The 18,430-nt window shown below is 39.8% G+C and overlaps 1 protein-coding gene across 5 annotated transcripts in view; it reads left to right on the top strand.

Annotated features, from left to right (window-relative positions):
* The window catches only part of LOC310894974 (sodium channel protein type 5 subunit alpha-like), a 209,339-nt gene extending 191,619 nt beyond the window's left edge, over window positions 1–17,720 (top strand). For all 5 annotated transcript variants that reach the window (XM_083825713.1, XM_083825712.1, XM_083825716.1 and 2 more), the window contains 6 exons: window positions 1,156–1,437; window positions 7,825–7,878; window positions 9,764–9,905; window positions 10,524–10,624; window positions 11,108–11,378; window positions 12,852–17,720. In XM_083825713.1, the coding sequence (XP_083681839.1) occupies window positions 1,156–1,437; window positions 7,825–7,878; window positions 9,764–9,905; window positions 10,524–10,624; window positions 11,108–11,378; window positions 12,852–14,086 (2,085 nt within the window). In that variant the 3' untranslated portion in view covers window positions 14,087–17,720. The remainder of the gene's footprint in view (window positions 1–1,155; window positions 1,438–7,824; window positions 7,879–9,763; window positions 9,906–10,523; window positions 10,625–11,107; window positions 11,379–12,851) is intronic.
* Window positions 17,721–18,430: the final 710 nt, after the last annotated feature.

Below are 18,430 nucleotides of genomic sequence, written 5' to 3'. Positions count from 1 at the left end.
AAAAATGACAGGGAAACAAATTTTACATTATTGGCTTGTCAGAAAATTGGACAGTAACACAAGAGAAAACAAGAGCTGACATTTCCCATAATCAGATTCACAACTGAATAAAATTTAATTTTTATGGATCAATATCACCTTGTCTCGCTTTCAGAAACATAGAAGGGGAAGTGCTCAGTGTCTGCCTACCAGATTTTAAATCTCTAAAGCATGAGACAGAGATGGAGACAAATCCATGCAGAGGGGCTGGTGTCTTCAGCAGTGCTATCAGGCAGCTTTGCCTGGACCGTGCAATGGCAGGATCTCCAAAAGCTATGAGTATGGAGAAACCTTATAAACTATGGTCAGAGGAAGGGGAAGAACTACATTTTGAGATAGGGCTCTTCTCTCAGAAATCATCTTTAGCATGACGTCTGGCACGCATAACTTCTTAATACTTGAGACATTAAATAAAGTGCATGCTGACTGGTTGATCCCCTGGTATTTTAAAGCTGTGTTCAAAACTGGCAGCTGTAGAGCATCGGTAGATGTTCTGACCTTTATGCCTTTCATCTGGCTTCAGAATGGTGTCCATTAGCCGTGCTGTCATGCCAACACCTTAAAAACTCCTTCTGAACTTCATTTTGATATATGGTTTTACACAGGGGTTTACAGCCCTGCCTGGGTTGGTGTGGTGGAACTTCACAGCATGTCATGGGAAAACTTAAAGGGTGTTTTGTTATTGTTTTTGTTATCTGCTTGTTTGTTTCTGTTAAATTATAATGGTTTCACTGATTTAATCATGCGCACTGACCATGGAGAGGAACTTGGTTTAGTATGGTATATCTCAATAAATTAGTATTTAAACAAACCGAATTAATCACAGCTAGAGTTCACATCCTAAGCGTTATGGAGGCTTGAATTCAGTAAAAGATTTCAGAAACCTTTTCTGGCCTATTTTGAGATAGTGGTGCGCCCCAGTAATTTCCAATTAATTGCATGATTATTCGAGATTGTCTGACTGAAGTGTATTATCCAGTAGGAGCTGGGAGGTCATGATGACTTTGCAGATCGCTCCTAAATTAAAAGATTCCTCTGGAAAAAAAAAAAATCTTCCCTCTGGAAAAAACATTAATAATTCTGGTTTTTTTTTTTCTCTCTCCCTTTTCACCTAAGGTGGTGGTCAATGCCCTCGTGGGAGCCATCCCTTCCATCATGAATGTTCTGCTTGTCTGCCTCATCTTCTGGCTCATCTTTAGCATCATGGGAGTGAACCTGTTTGCTGGGAAGTTTGGGAAGTGCATTAATAAGACAGAAGGAGATATGCCTTTAGACTCTAAAATAATTAACAACATGAGTGACTGCATACTCTATAATGTTTCTGGCACATTTTACTGGACAAAAGTTAAAGTTAACTTTGATAATGTTGGGGCTGGGTACCTGGCTCTGCTACAAGTGGTAAGTGCGACCACCTGAAAGTATACTCTAATGGGCAAGTGTTGCTTATTCCCATTGAAATGGATCAGAATCATAGGATTGAGTTAACCTCTATAGTTTTCTGTTTTGTTTTGTTTTGTTTTGAGCCATACTCATTAGGGGAATGCCTTTCCTCAAGTGAAAATGACTCATATATGGCATATTCATTTGGCCTAGAGGTATTTATGGCAGCTTCTGGTTTTATTCTGAGCTTCCGGTGCATCACTAATGTAGTCTTCTTAGAGGTGATTGAGCTACTGAGGTGAATTAAGACTATTTTTTCAATGTTGTAATCCAAAGAGAAGTTCAGATCCAGAAACAAAAAGTCCTGGTGCAGGGGGAGGACTTTTTGTGCAGAGTGCACTGGCCTGCCTGAATCAACTGGGACATCATTGTTCCCTGCCAGGAAAAAAAAAAATGAAGTTACAGTACCTTCAACTGCTCAGCTAAGTTATTGTATAAAGCTGGAGTTGTGGAGGAATCTTGATTTACAGTCCTTTGCTGTGTTTGATCTATAAAGACAGAATTGAGGCACTTTTATGGCCTTTTTCAGTAGGAAATGTAAAACATGGATAAACGGGTTGTATACACAGAGATTGAAGGTGCTGGAAGACAGCACAGCCTAATGGGTACAGCCACAGAAGACTCCATCCTCTGTCCAGACTCTGCCATTGGCCTGCAGAGTGGTTTAAGGCAAATTGCTTTGTGTTTCAGTTCCATGGGGCCCTCATATAAAATGGTAGCAGTGATACTTTTTTCTGTTGTTCCTAATTTGCTCTGAAGCCTGGTGATGGCAAGGGATGGACACATGCTAGGAATGTTGGTTGTGCTGGATTTTATGTAGGCAGAGTGAAACAAATCCTTCGGTACATCCTTGGACAGAGAGGTTGCTGTCTTGAAGTGCCTGTGATGGCATCATCACTTAGATAAAATCTTGCGTGCTGGGTGCTTGGTTCAGTTGTCGTACATAGGCATCCAGTACCCTTTGCAATGCCTCATGCCCCCACCTGTCCTTCCAAGCAGACGTGGGCCTCTCATAGGTCCCCCATCCTCTCTTCCACACCTACTGCTTCCCCTGATGCAAATTTGCTTTCCACCAGATGTATTTTTAATCTTTCACAGGCACATGAGCCATCTTTGTGAAGTAGCTCTCCTTTAGCCTTCTATACTCTGGTCTTGGTACATATACATTGGAGTTCGAGGTTTTTTTGAATACTGTCCATGGAGTCTTTGCTTTCATAGCCTCTGGAAAGCAGAAGGGTTAGAATGTGCAAAACCCCTTTTGGTTCTTTTCATGTCAAAAAGCTGAACTGAGAGTAGGAGCTTTCATCTTTTGCATGTAATTATGATATTCAGCTCACCCATGAAGGGTAGATTAACTCACTTTGAACAGCTTTAATTAGATTTTCCATTCTATATAGTGCTTTCTTTGTCTTTTACTTAAACATCCAATCTAGCTGAGCAAAATTTTCCAGGTTTAAAGTACTGCGCCTCACCTGAAGCTTCTATCTCCTCCATGACTGCATGCCAGATGCCTCATTTGTTTGGTCAAAAAATGCATCAGAGGGTATACCAAGCAAAGCTTTTCTAAAGAACACAGGAATTAGGAAGGTATCAGAATTTCTCTTCTAGTCAAGTTATGGAGACCTGCCTCTGAGTTAAGTAAATATTACGAACCCAGACCTGAGCAGCCTTCTTCCAGATGGCCACTGAAATTCCAGATAATGAATTCCTATGTTGTTTTCATTTCTGAGATCTCTTTATCATCTAAAAAGGAAGGAGACAGGCCTGAGTTTGTGGGTCCTGCTGATGGAAAGGGTAGAGTTATTCCTTCACCATTTCTTTTACAAAACCCAAACTCCAGCTTTCTGAAATTCTGCAATTTTCCCTAAATTAGCACTGACAAGGGAGTAACCTGAGGTGTTCTCTTCTGCTGGCCTGCAGTACCAGTTGCTGGGCACTTGGCACTGGTGATACTGGTTGCATTCAGCATGTGGGACTGCCTTATTTTGGGATCAGTGATGGCAGCAAAAACATAGCTGGTCTGGAAATAACTGGAAATGAAGGAGTCCTAAAACCTTGCTCAGCTTCTAGGGCAGGTGCCGGCTCCTTCCTCCAGGAGGAAGAGCAGGAGCCAGATGCCATTAGGGGATTGATTTCGACTTTCATCCTGCACCTGGAGCTCTTCTGTCTGCTGCTAACAACAGGCTTAGGCAATAAAATGTAAAGATGACACCCACAGAAAAGGAGCCCAAACATCTGGATCTCTTTTGCCAGACTCCAGCCGAGGAGTGTCGGTTACAGGTACTTCTTGCCAAATATGCTCCATATGGGCTCGCATTTCATGAGCAAGCTGCTTTAGGAATTGCAGGGGATCAGTTAACAGCTCAGCTCGCCTAAGAGGACAGACACATTGCTGCATCTTTGTGCATGCCGAGACAGCATGTAGCAATGATGAGATAAGCATTTTGGTTACAACCCGCAGGGATGCAAAATATGAGCTTTTAAGTGGGACTTGTCTTTTGAGTGTTGACATTTTCAGCTTCTTTAAATGACTCTGAATTACCTTTAGATGCTGGGATATATATCTGAAAATCCAAATGGAAATGTGTAAAGCAAATCCGTCTGCCTAATGTTCTGTCTTCACTTCTACAGTGTCTTTGAAAGAAATGAAAAGTTGCTACTACAGCACCTTTAAAGCTTACAGCTATCCAGATGCAGACTTTCTGACAACGTAGCTGAAAACCTCATGAAACTTTTCCCAAATAGCCTTTGCTTTTTTTCTACGTCGTTTAGGATCAGTGATGTTGTTCTGAAGATGCCTTAGCTACTACCTCTTTGAATTAATGAGTCTGTGAAAACGTCCCTATGAAGTGGTGATTCCAGATTTAAGCTTCTCGGGCTCGCAAGAAGACTGTCTCACAACAGGTTACTAAAATAGGGTGCAGACTCCGCTCATTCTACAAGCAAGGGGAATACCTTATTCATGGAGAGGAGAAGATCTTTATTATCATGACTTTCTAATTTACAAGAAGGATGATTCACTCTGCTGGGGATTTAATCCCTTAACATCCTAATCTATTAGGAAAAATTATTACTACAACCCAGTGCTTCAGTAATGCTTGTTCTATATTCCCAGAATTGCTTTGCAGATCTCAACAGACATATCTTAAATTTCCAGTAGGAATTCTTCATTTCCAATGCAGGATCCTTGCCTTCATATTATGAACACCTCCACATATTTTTTTGCTTGTAATTTCAGCAATCTATTGAAGAATACCAAGAGAACAAGTCGTTTCTCACCCAGCATCTGGTTTGCTTGGAAAAGAGCTCCTTAGCAGGGAAGAGACTTACAGCAATTCGATCCTACAACTCTTTGTCACTCTGGGTCTCCAGACAGGGAATGGAAAGACAACGGGAGCCCTCCTAGACCAGTGCAGCAACCAGGAGCTGTAGAGTTAAATCAGCCCCTCAGGCCAGATGCGAAGTCACGACTGAGCTCATAAATCAGCTACAAAATGGTCATGAGACAGTGGCGTGTGTCTAAAGTTACTGAGTGACATGATCTCTTGCACTCCACTAAACAATATACTGCATTTTACTTTCACCATGGATGCAAAATGTTCAGAAAATCAATACGTTTCTGAACAAACCATATTTTGGTACACCAGAGCTTATTTCTCTGTATGTGCAAAGATCAGGAGCAAGCAGTGGTTCAGGAGGCAGTGCCCTTGGAGCCCACATAGCCCAGTGGCTATGCAGGCACCTGGGGTGCTCTGGTGTGTCCAGTGCTCGGTGATGCCCTCCCCAGCAAAATAATCATTAAAAGAATATTTGGTATAAAATTGATAATACAATGAAATTGAACAAACTGGAAAAATCAACGGAAAAGCCAGCAGATAGTGGTGTTAGGACAGCCGTCTTAAATATGAGTAATTTGGCTGTACTGTTGGCAACTCTGTCTTAGCTTTCAGAAATTTCTGTCAACAGTAGCAAAGCTTGAAGAAGCATTTCAGAAACGTGGGGACCAATACTACTGTCTTCAACAGCAGTCATTTTTATGTCAATATCGCAATCCTTTTCTAGAAAAAAAAAGTTCCCTCAGGCAGATGTAGAGGCTTGTTTTATTTTAAGGTACCATTTGGTTATACAATAAATGGCTTGAGGGCATGTAGTGCTGGCCCACCGATCCTCCCCACTAATTTGCTGCACTGCAGCTCTAACCACCAGTCAAATAACAGCACGTAATCCCATCCCAGGATTTTATCAGTAGATAATCTCATCACATGACAGTTTCAGTAGAAAATGGTGTTTCTCTGGATAGCTTCCAGGCAGGATAATATCACAAACACTCCCATGAAGATTTTGTCACTTCCTTATCCAGAGTGTAAGTGGTTACTAATTCCAGATAAATAATTTCTTTCCCCAGTGTTATATTTCTTTCATTCTCAGTATCTCTTACTCTCTGCAGATGAAGTGTCTAGGGAAGCTTTCCAGAAGCCTGGTGGATTTTTAATTCCCCTCCTTCTGGACAACTGGGAAAAGCAGAAAATCACAGTTCTTCATTCTCTTAGTATTTATTTTCATCAGAACACTTCATCATCTGTTATCACTACAAACCACTGTCTTGCAGTAGAGTCTCTTGCTTCTGTGGTACACACTGAGAGGTAAAATAGCTACTCCAGAGGAAAGATTTCCTCCCAAGTGGGAGAAAAGTACAGGCTAAGATCATATCATTGTGTGACACAGGCAGAAGGGTTTCTTGTTTCATCCTGTCCAACCTTCCTGAACAGCAGTTTGAGCTGGGAGCTGCAAGTGGCTGTGATGACACCAGTAAATCTTTCAGCAGATTAGAAAGAGAATAGCAAAAAAATAAAATATTAGAAGAGCTAAGGAGGTTTGGTGTGACAGGTTTAAATAATTAGTTGTTTCAATAAAACTGCTGATCATTTTTGTACACACTTTATATCTGAAGTGTTTTCTAATACACTGTACCATGGCATAGATTTTCCAGAGGGTTCTGATATGGGGGGTTAATCTCTTTTACTCAGTAGATTAAGAAATATACCCTTTCAAACACTATTTTTATATACATTCATGAGAAATAAATATGGTTGACCTCTGGTACAACATTTTCCTTTGGCTCAGTAGTGTTCAGAGGAAAACCGAACGGCTGCATTACCTTCAGGGCTAATTTAATAACAGAAAGTATATAATGGAGCATTTCTAAAACCACTGGATGTACCCAGCTCAACACAAATGCCTGGTTTTCTCCTGGGAACCTCTGGCCAAATTCCCATTAGCATTATCTGGACTTGCATGCCTACAGACCACAGAGAAAATTCAACCTAGTTGTCAGTAGGATTAAAAAAAAAATACTGGGCATGGGTCTTTCATGCATGCTAGTGCAAATCCGATTAAATCAATGCATCTAAAAATGCCTCATTATCTACTCACCGATTTTAAATCCAGGGTAAGATTAAGTGGGTCAGAAGTCAAATGAGAAACATCACCAGCAGACTATTATGAAGGTAATGTGGCTTAGGCAAGAGCAGGACCTAATGCCATGTATGTTTGGTACCAGACCATGTCTAATGAGAGGCATATATTGAGAGCAGAGTCAGGCTTTTGCTACGGAATAGCAAAAATCACTTCTTTGTGTTTCCTCTAGGAGCTGATAGCACTGTCCTTTCTTCATTTTCTTCTTTGCAGGCTCCAGTAATAGATACCGATTTCTGTGGAGTCTCTCCTTTTTTAAACACTTAAAAAAATAATTAGAAACCCTGATTTAAAGAAAAAAAAGAAAAAAAAAAAGAGGCAAATCTGAATAGTGAAGCAGGCTGAGTTTCCTTGGCCAGTCTCACAGCAGGTGCTGTTTGTCTTTGCTCCTTTTAAGTCAGCTATGATCTGTGCAGCTCCCCAGCTTTGACATTGCCTTGATTTATCCTGTTTTAGAGGAGGTCAGGATACAAGCTTCTGTGCAACCCTAAAACATACCCAGTGCTGTCAGTCTGAACGAGCATTACGGATGGGCTCCATCTCCCCTGGTCAAAAGAAGTTCCTACTCAAACTTCACAAGATTTAATTGCCATGTTTTCAATTTCTATTAAAAGCTTCTGTTGTATCCCTGCAATTGCGGAAAATCAGAGAACAACATAAAAGTCTCCAGGAGAAAACCATTATGGAACAATTTTAAATGACTAAATGAACATAAACCCATGGGTACATGTTGCTTTAAAGGAGAAACAATTGATTAGTTGTGAAGAACATGCTCTACACTGTGTTTTGGAAAGTCATCGCAGTGATGATATCATTTCAAGATAGGCTTATTTAATATGCTTAATTATGTATTATGTGGTTTCTTTTCAGGCCACGTTTAAAGGCTGGATGGATATTATGTATGCAGCTGTGGATTCACGAGAGGTAGGTCACTGCAAGGAAAGGAATTTTTCCTTTTCCATTGACTTTTCCAGCATTCACAATGTTTAGCAACAACAACAAAAATACATGCAGGTTGCCAGTCCCTGTCCTACTTTGCTTGAGACCATTGCAGACCTTCATTTTTTTGCAGCTGGTGCTGAATTCTCATGACCCTGAGATTAAATCAAGTGCAGCCCTCAGTTCTATACAACCAATTTATTATCTATTTGTACTGCAAAACTCCCAGCTCAGAATGACACCTCCAGAGTGAGACTGAGTCTACCAAAAACCTAAATTGTCTTCTGTGTTTCCCCTGCTCTTACCACTGATAACCATATTTTTCATGGATCTAATTTCTGATTACTGGAACTTATTTAAAAGTTTTTGTGTGTGTGTGCGCGCGCGCGTGTTTTATTGTATTTTGTTTATTTTTTGTTTGGTTTTTGTTTGGTTTTCTTGAATAGAAGGAGATGTCTCCTTTTTCTTTTTTAATAATTTTAAAGGCACAAGATTACTCTTACTGTTAATTTTTGAGGTAGCTACTGGGAATGAATGGGATTTTGACAGTGTGAATTGAGTAACAGGGAGTTGAGCCCTGAATGGAAGGACAAATGGTGGAAAATCCTCGTGCCATCAACAAGACAGAGAAGTAGCTGGTCTGGTGGGAGGTGTCCCTGCCCATGTCAGGGGGGTGGAACTAGAAGACCTTTAAGGTCCTTTCCAACCCAAACCTCTCTGTGATTCTATGATTCTGTGTTCTATGATTCTATTACAGCATAGTCGTGGTGTTGATTTAGTCTTCTTCCAGATGTATATGTACCTCCTCCTTGCTGCTGAATGAAGCGCAAGGGTTACACATGAGAAAATATGGCACTTAGGGAAAAGTGAGCTTCTAGTACAAGCATCTTGGTCAGATACCTGGAGCTGGTAAGGCAAACCTGAGTATTTTTGCTGTAAATGTGGTTTAAGGTTATCAGAACACATCACTCGGCACTTCAGCGAGATCTCTGGTAGCTTTGCTGCTGGTTGAAGACATTACCTAGTGCAAGTTTTCAAAGATATTGACACTGTGGGAGCAAAAAATGATAGCAGTAAGAGTCAAACACTGGCATTGCAGCTCTTGCACCCCCCCAAAAAAGCATGTGCCCACACAAGCAGCAGATGAGAATCTGGGAAGGCAGAGACACCCCTGGTGCAACCAGGCTTTTTGAAAGAGGCTGATTTGTTCCTTTCTCTGAGCTAGATAAGCTGTTGAAAGCCCAGGACTCCAGAGATTTGTGACTCCAGGTTTGTGCCATAGGTTTTTTGGATACCATTTCCTCCTTAGAAAAGTTCTTTCTGATGCGGATATTGCTATCAAAATGCTTTGCATACTGAGGTCTCTATTAAGAAGGCACTTACGATTCTACAGCAGCCATCTGACGGTTCATTTCTACTCATCATAAAAGAAGGATTGTACTTCTAAATACCTTTATTCTCAGTGCAGAGATTTTTCAGTAACATTTAATCATACTGCGATCATACTTTTGTTTTTTTCAAAGTACTATCACTTTGTATAAAATTAGGGATAAGCAGAAGACTGATTCTTTTCCCCTTCTGGGTTCAGGCTGAGAACATTTAATAGGATTTATTCTGAAGTTGCACTTTTTGAAGCAGTGTGATCGCTGTGACAGTATTATGAAATGTAGCTGAATTGACCGTGGCATTTCAGATACCAGTAGTAAACTTCAGCAGAGACCGTGGAGTGCTGACTCTGCTAGTGGCAGTTACACTGTTTTTCTTCTTTGATAATCTTTGTTGCTGATGGACAGCTTTCTTTGAACTGCATTAGTGTTTTGATCTGTGCAGATCTTGTGTCATTTTCATGTTTTCCCTTTTCCCTTTGCAGTGTGAGGAGCAGCCTGAATGGGAATGTAATTTGTACATGTACCTGTACTTTGTGATTTTCATCATCTTTGGATCTTTCTTCACACTGAACCTCTTCATTGGTGTCATCATTGACAATTTTAACCAACAGAAGAAAAAGATAAGTAGTTGCATATGCTGCATATCACCTTGCAGGCACTGCAGAGACCAGGGCAAGGGACAGATTTATAAGCAGCAGCTTTGCCACGTTAGCCTTGAGATTAACAATAACACAACTATCCTGCGGGACTTTTACAAAAGCACAGTTGTAGCAGCCCTTAATCTCCCCATAGAACAAGTGTCCTGAAAATACTGACGGCAATTATACTTCTTGCGGAAAGCAGTGAAGCATCTCCAGGCAGATGGGAGGTCTGGTGCAAATCCTGCATGCTCAGGCATACAGCAGGCTGACCCAAGAGCTGTGTTTCTGACTGCTTTGTAGGCTTTAAACAGAGGGCTGAAGTTCTTATGTTTTCCCTCTGGCCCTACACTTATCTCCAGTGCAGACAGGACCTGATGCCTAGCCTCGCTCCCCCCGGTGGTCTGCACTGCTCTGTCTCCTGCCCTTCGCTTCCATGCAATAAGCAGCTCCCAGCATTTCATCTTCTCAGACCCTTGTTAGATATTTGATGAAAGCTGCATGAAAAGAGAAACAAGAAAAGAGAAATCCAGCAGCGCTGGACTTTGGATGGAGACAGTTCTTTTCATCGAAAGTAACAACTTTGTTCTCACCCTATACTTAGGTGGCCAAGACATCTTTATGACAGAAGAACAGAAAAAGTATTATAACGCAATGAAAAAGCTGGGATCTAAGAAACCTCAGAAGCCAATCCCAAGGCCACTGGTAAGAATGACGTAATTCAATTGAACGATGTATAATAGATGGAGGTTTATTTAATAGAATAAATGTAATTCAATTTCCCAGCGTAGAAAAGGTGATAGTTCCCAGACGAAAACCACTCTGAATTTACATATTTTGATTTTGGCCAGTATTTGCAAGCCTACTGAACAGTGTAGTATAAAATTCCCACTGTTCTGCCGTATTGATTAACAGTCCAATTTACATACGCAGCCATGCCAGTGGCCATGTGTCTGCATTGAATGAATTCATGGCCCCAGTCCAATGTCTTTTTCCAGTAGTTTGTAATGAGTAAATGAGTTTTAAAACCCTATCATCCAACTATCCGTCATCATCTTCTTGTTTCTGAAATTTTAATCAGAAACCATATGTAGTTTATTTTCCTCTACTTCCTGATGAATCAGGAGACAATCATGTCATCATTTTGACACAGTTCAAATTTCCTAACAACCCTCTCCTTTCCTCCAGAACAAATACCAAGGTTTTATTTTTGACGTTGTCTCAAAACAAGCCTTTGATGTCTCCATCATGATTCTCATCTGCCTTAACATGGTTACCATGATGGTGGAAACGGATGATCAAAGTCAAGAAAAAGTGAACATCCTCCACAAAATCAACATGCTTTTTGTTGCCATTTTCACCGGGGAGTGCATCATCAAAATGCTGGCTCTGCGACACTACTACTTCACCAATGGCTGGAACATCTTTGACTTTGTCGTCGTGATTCTGTCTATTGTAGGTAGGTGAATCTGAGTGGCAGGGAAGCATTTTCACCCAAACTCCAAAGTTAAAAAGACCGACATAAACTTAATTAGACAGAGTTGAAGGCTTCGTGGAATAAAGTGCACTTAGAGAACTGGATCCTAATATTTAAATAATACAATGTAACACTGCCTAATTTGTGTTAATCATGGATATGATGGGATGTATTAGACAACCAAATCTGTTCAGTGCCAAAACTCTGATGGTAGTGATGAAGATAACAAATATCATCCTATCACACCCTAGTACTGCTTCCAATGTACATGACCATAAAATGTGGTTTGGCTCCATACACTTAACCTGTGTTCTGGATAACAGCCTAAGACAGAGAAGTGAAAAAGCCACGTGAAAAGAGCACATGTGAATTGCTATTGTTTTGTTATTTATTTTTTCGGTCAACAGCATGAAAAAGTCCTTCAGGTCAGCTGTGGGCAGGTGCAGTGAGTCTCGCTGCTGTCAGCCCGTATAGGTGAATGTAGGGTGACCTGTTAGGAAAACAGAACTATCTCCTCATTGACTGATGCTCCTGTTGCTCTAAACCCTCTGGTGGACCAGGAAACCTGCAAAGTCTCAATGCAGGAGATCCCTGCTGCCCAGAGATCAGCCTGCATTTTGGGGGCACTGAATCAGCCAAGCCCACACAGATTTCAGAGATTTGGGTCACCAGGGAACATCACGGGCATACAGCTGTCATCAGAGCCTTGATGCTGGATGCTGTGGACCTGTCCATAGCAGCCAGTTAACCAGAGCCGTCACATTGGCCATAGCACTGTCCCACATCAAACAGGTGATTTCAGATACAGGGGGGACTTGGGCTATCCAACAGAGCCCCTGCCAGCATGGGAGTGGGGAGACATGGGCTGGGTATTGCTCCTTGTGTCTGGAGACTGTTGGCATTGGACAAAACTGCTCTATTTCTGCAGGGAAGAGAGTTTAGCCACAGGGATGCAAGCTTAGCACCCATCTAGAAAAGTGGAAAAATTAATAAGCAAGCAACCAATCAGATTTCCAGTAGGAATTTGCACCATTTTGGTGATAGTTCATAAAAACAGACCCAGCACACAATGCTGACATTTTGCAAAGAAAAACATTTTCAAATCATAAAAATTCTGACCAGCAGCACTCCAGATAAATGGCTCAGGGGGGTCATGACCAAGAACTGCAAATATCTGTGTCCTGTCTGAACTGATCCTGGTTTCTCATTCCCAATAATTGAGTTTTCCCTTAATAAACTGTCCCTACCATCAACACCTTTGCTCATAGTCTCAACAAAATTTGCATGGATTAAATGGGCATGAAAATGCTAATGAGAATGCCATTCCCTTTATCTTGGGTCTTCCAGTTTGTGGAACTTTTCATTGATTTTGTCCATAATCCTCACTGATTTCTCTAAAGGGAATCAGGGGTTATTTCCAAGGTACTAACTCACTGTTTGTCTTTTCTTTTCAAGGCACCGTACTTTCTGACATCATTCAGAAGTATTTTTTCTCTCCTACACTCTTCAGAGTCATTCGCTTGGCTCGGATTGGCCGGATCCTGAGACTCATCCGGGGAGCCAAAGGAATTCGAACTCTCCTTTTTGCCTTAATGATGTCCTTACCTGCTCTGTTCAACATTGGCCTCTTGCTGTTTCTGGTCATGTTCATTTATGCCATTTTTGGAATGGCTAATTTTGCCTATGTTAAGAAGGAATATGGGATTGATGACATGTTCAACTTCCAAACCTTTGCTAACAGTATGCTCTGTCTCTTCCAAATCACAACGTCAGCTGGTTGGGATGGTCTTCTCAATCCTATTTTGAACACCGGACCACCGTATTGTGACCCAAACCTTCCAAATGCAAATGGTTCAAAGGGAGACTGCGGAAGTCCTGCCGTAGGGATTTTATTCTTTGTTACTTATATCATTATATCATTTCTCATTGTTGTAAACATGTATATAGCCATTATTTTAGAGAACTTCAGTGTAGCCACTGAGGAAAGTACAGAGCCTCTAAGTGAGGATGATTTTGATATGTTTTATGAAATCTGGGAGAAGTTTGACCCTGAAGCCACTCAGTTTATTGAGTATTCTGCACTTTCAGACTTTGCAGATGCACTGTCAGAACCTTTGCGCATAGCGAAACCAAACAAAATCAAACTCATAGCAATGGACCTGCCCATGGTCAGTGGAGATAGGATCCATTGCCTGGATATTTTGTTTGCTTTTACAAAAAGGGTGCTAGGAGAATCTGGAGAAATGGATGCCCTTAAAATACAAATGGAAGAAAAGTTCATGGCAGCGAATCCGTCTAAGATCTCGTACGAACCAATAACAACAACTCTCAGACGGAAACAAGAAGAGGTCTCCGCCATTGTCATCCAGCGGGCCTACAGGAGACATTTGTTTCGGCGCTCCATGAAGCAGGCGTCTTACTTGTACCGGCACAGAACTTGTGACGGCAGCATCCTTGAGGACGATGCACCCGAGAAGGAGGGTCTCATTGCATTCATGATGAATGAAAACTACGGCAGGCCAATAGACAAATCAGAAACACTGTCCTCCACGTCCTTCCCTCCATCCTACGACAGCGTCACCAGAGGGACAAGCGATAATCTCCAGCTGAAGCTGACAGACTCGAGCAAAAGCGACGAGGCTATAGATTGTCTGCTCTCGCCGGACAGGGATAAAGAATCAATTGTTTAAATGTTTGTTTAGAATGCTTTAAAATATTGTTTACAGAATGTAATGCTGTAACTACACCACGACTGAAGCAGCCTTCTTATTAAACATTAGTTGCAAAAGAAAGAATGGAGTTTTTACCCTTAACTACAGGAGTCTAATAAGTCATATAACCTTTGACCCTGCTCTTTTTGACTTGGCTCAATATTTATATTTATATATGCACAGGAAGAATCTTGGCAGGGTCATAGCTGTTATATCAATGGTGTGAATACAAATATGCTAAACTGTAAAACAGTAAACACAATGTATATCTATCCACAGATAAAGCCTGGCTGTATACATTCATTTAAGGTCTTACTCATAATAGTGTGTTTACTTATGGCGATGTATGACCTTGCATTCTAAAAAGAAAAAAAAATATATCACAGCTGCTGTAGCAAGATGTAACACTTACTGTATATGTTGTGAATGGTCTTTCATAAATTTATTATATTTGATATTTTTTTACTTAAAAAAAAAGTCTCTTTTTCCATGGAGATTAATGATCCTTACACTCTTCATGATGAACTCTGAGTCAAGGTAATAGGAACTTGTGGGATCCCCATCGTTTGAAGAGGAAAGTTGTTGCAAAGTAAACTATCAAATTAGCGACATTTAACTGTTTATTACATTAAGCCCTCCCCGTTGGGACTTGCAACTGCTAATCAGCAGGAATAAAAAACAAACAAAAACAAACAAACAAAAACAACAACAGAGAAGGAAATGATGTCAAAATAATAGGAGAAATGGCTTGTTCTATCCTTCAGGAAACTAGACAGTAATGGATTCTGTTTGTAAAACTGTTAATAAAAGCACTCTTTTTTTAGTATGTTTCAAGAATCTGCTTTGAATACTGCAATCAAACTCACCGTAGAAGTAGTGCATCACGTTGTGTGTAGTGCTCCAAGGCACCATCTATGCTGGCAAAATTTCTGTTAAGGGCGTGGGATAGGTTACATTTTCCCAAGAACACTGAGCTAAGCAGCCTTATTGGAAACTCTGAGCATCGACATTACTCCAAAAAATAGTACTATTAATAATAACAACATCAATTGGGTCACGAGGAACACCTGCAACAGTGTGATCAAGAAGGTGGGAGGGGAATTGCCCCTGGATCTGTATGTAACTTCTGATGTTTAGAAACCTGTCTTCTCAGTGTCCATCCTTCATTTTATCAGACAGTACAGTCAGAGTACTGAGGAAAGACAAGAAATAGAGGAACCAATAATAACAATCTCCTAAAAAATACAAATATCCTCATTCCTGCAGGCAAAGGAATATTTACAGCTGATGTATCCATCAGCTTCAGGCCAAAGAAATGACGACACAGTGGAAGGTGGATGTGTGGCTGTAGAAAAGTATTAGAGGTTTTACATGCTAACATAGATTATTATTTATTATTAAACTTTCAGCCTTGATAGAATGTGAGAAAGTCTTTATGGAACGTAGAGAGAAATCTGTCATTGCAGACAAGTTCTTTCTTTTTCACCTTCAGACTGATTGTACTTGGGTTTGGTTGGACTTGATGAAAAATCTTGAGATTTCTGTAATGAGCCATTGCACTTTAAGGAAGAGTAACTGTGCTTTTCGCCTTGGAGAAGCAAAGATATCAAGAATGTATTTAAGGTGTATTGTGATTGACATTTAGTTACATCCCAGGTTGTAAAGGTGTCAAAATCCACATGGGGTTGGTTGGCAACAAGAATTAAAGCAACATGTTACAGTGAAGTTTGTCTATGGCCATTGTTATCTGTCCTCTAAACAAGTCAAAATATGTAAAGACAACATGTCAAAAGGATGACTATGTATCTGTGTAAATATGGGCTAATATATTCTCTCCATTCATTGAGAGGTGTCTCAGGCATTCACTTGAGAGTGGTCTATTGGTTAATTCAGAGGATTTGCCATCAGGATTCCTGGGGTCTATTCCTGATTCTTACTACATGATTTTTAGGCAAATAATTGAACCTATCTGTGCCTCAGTTTACCCATCTGTAAAATGGGGATAATAATACTTACCTACCTCACAGGGGTGTTGTAAGACTTTCTGGTTGCAAAGTGCTATAAGGGAATGAAATGTACTATATAAGTATTATTATAATCATGCTCTCTTGCCCTTTTAACCCCATGTCTATGGTGTATAACATAGGGCTGTTCCTCTGGAGATTTTGTTGCCTTTAAATCTTGTATGTAATTAGATTCTAACCTAAGGGAACTACTCTTTGTTCCTTAAAGTGAAAACACTCTTTATTCTTTCCTCCCTCCTCACTACCCTCCCCCCAGTCCCCACCCCCCTCCCCCAAAAAAGAAAATCGCTCAAGGCTTCTCAAATTAGAGAAACTTTATACAGATTCCCTGTGTATTTATGCTGTAATCTTATTCTGACTGTACATATCACCCAGAAAGAGAATGCAATTTTTATATTTATATGCATATATATATATATATACACACATACATATACCTATACATATATAAGTATCTTGTGAGTTTATAGAGTGGCTGACACTCAGAGGACACAACTTACTGATTAAAATGTTTTGTTCTCAATGGGATTTATTGATCGTTAGAAACAAGCTGCTGCCTATAATGAAACTGTTTAATTAGGAAATAGTACATGAATTACTTGCTGAACAAGCATTTATTGGCTGATGACTGGTAAAATTATTTTCCTTTTAAAGCTTCAGGAAAAAAAAAAAAGGAAAAATACTTAGAAAAAGAAGCATTTCTTATCTGATTTTTATCATAAAATATAAACTGTTCAAAAAAAAAATATTAAAAAAATAAATAACAACCTTCACACAGCTGTGCTGTGTTGATCACTCTGTTTTACAAATATTTTAATTATTTACCACTTATATTAGAACTTGCCTTCTTAATATATTCAACTGATATTCTTAATAAAAGTGAGGCCAATGATGAATAGGATGTAATGGGAAGATTAGCTGGTCAATGATTATATTAGAGAAGAGCTCTTTCTCTGGTCATTTCACCCTTGCGTTAAAGGTTTTATTGTCCTTGCTGTGAGATCCTGTAGTACTAATGCAATACAACTGATTGTGTTTTCTACCCAAAACCTGTTAAAAAAATGTTAATTCAAAAAAAAAAATCTGAAAGAGGATCTTAACTATAGATGTTTCCAGTGCAACTATCTAAAAAATGAATTGTAAATTACTTTCAAAGGCTTTGTAATTGGAAGGTTGGTTTTCCATTGGGTTTTCAATTTTGTTGAACATTTCTTTAGATCCAAAGAAAGTATGGTATCTTTGTATGGTATGCAGAACTCCCCTCAAAAACTTCAACTATCCTCAGTTGCAGATCTTTATTAATGGAGATGCTGATCCAAATCCAGCAACGATATGACCTCCCGGTGCAGTAGTGATTTAGTTAAAGATACTGACTCAATAGTTGGCCCACACTGTCTATAAGCATGGTGAGTGCTACCATTTTTATTGTTGATTTGTTCAATAAAAGCTACTACATGAATCACTCAAGCTACAAAAAAAAGCAAGGAAAATATCAGCCGATATCATAGGACATATTAAGCTGTTTGTACCTGGAAAAAAAAAATCAAGTTTATTATGTTTCTTTATTAAATAAATAAGGATAACAAATATTTCCTGTGCCAATTATTATTATTATTATTATTATTTGTTATTTTACCAACATTTATGTGATTTCTCTGGCTTTGTTCACCACCTTTGTTTGAGTGACTTTTGTTAGAAGGCCAGTCAATGAAATCCCCTCCAGTTCATCTTGCATTGTAAGGCTAACTACTGGGCATTAAAGGCTTGAGCCAAAGCTTGTTGAAATTGATGGAGAATTTCTGGGTACTTCAGCCGGATTTGAAGCAGACTCAAAAGCTTTTCTTCAAAGACAGTAATTTATAGGACGAGCCTTGCATTGTTATTTCAACCCATCCTGCCTGGTAGAATTAGTTGGAGGAGTAGGAGTTTTACCGAAGATACGAGATCCCACTAAGAGAACTGAAACGTAATATATTTTCTTACACTTTCAAGTGTAATTACATAGATTTGCCTTTTGGTTGTTATTATTTTTTCATTATATGCTAAAATTCTCACTAAACAATCATCCATGCCATAATCCTGGATGGAGATGGATGACCACACTTGGAGCTCTTCCCTTAACTCTTCTCGGCATTGACTGAATTAGCCTTATCTCCACATAGGCTTGCACCAATTTAGTTACTCTTTTTCAGTGCTCTGATTTCTAGTTAAACAGGGAAAGGTTTCTAATCACATTAAAACAGAAGAAAACGGAGCCAGTTTAAACTACAGTCAAAGAGTCCAATCAGTCTTTCGAGTT

Source organism: Anser anser, assembly GCF_964211835.1.
Source record: "Anser anser genome assembly, chromosome: 2".
Lineage (NCBI taxonomy): Eukaryota > Metazoa > Chordata > Aves > Anseriformes > Anatidae > Anser > Anser anser.
This window is presented reverse-complemented; position numbering and strand designations above follow the sequence as displayed.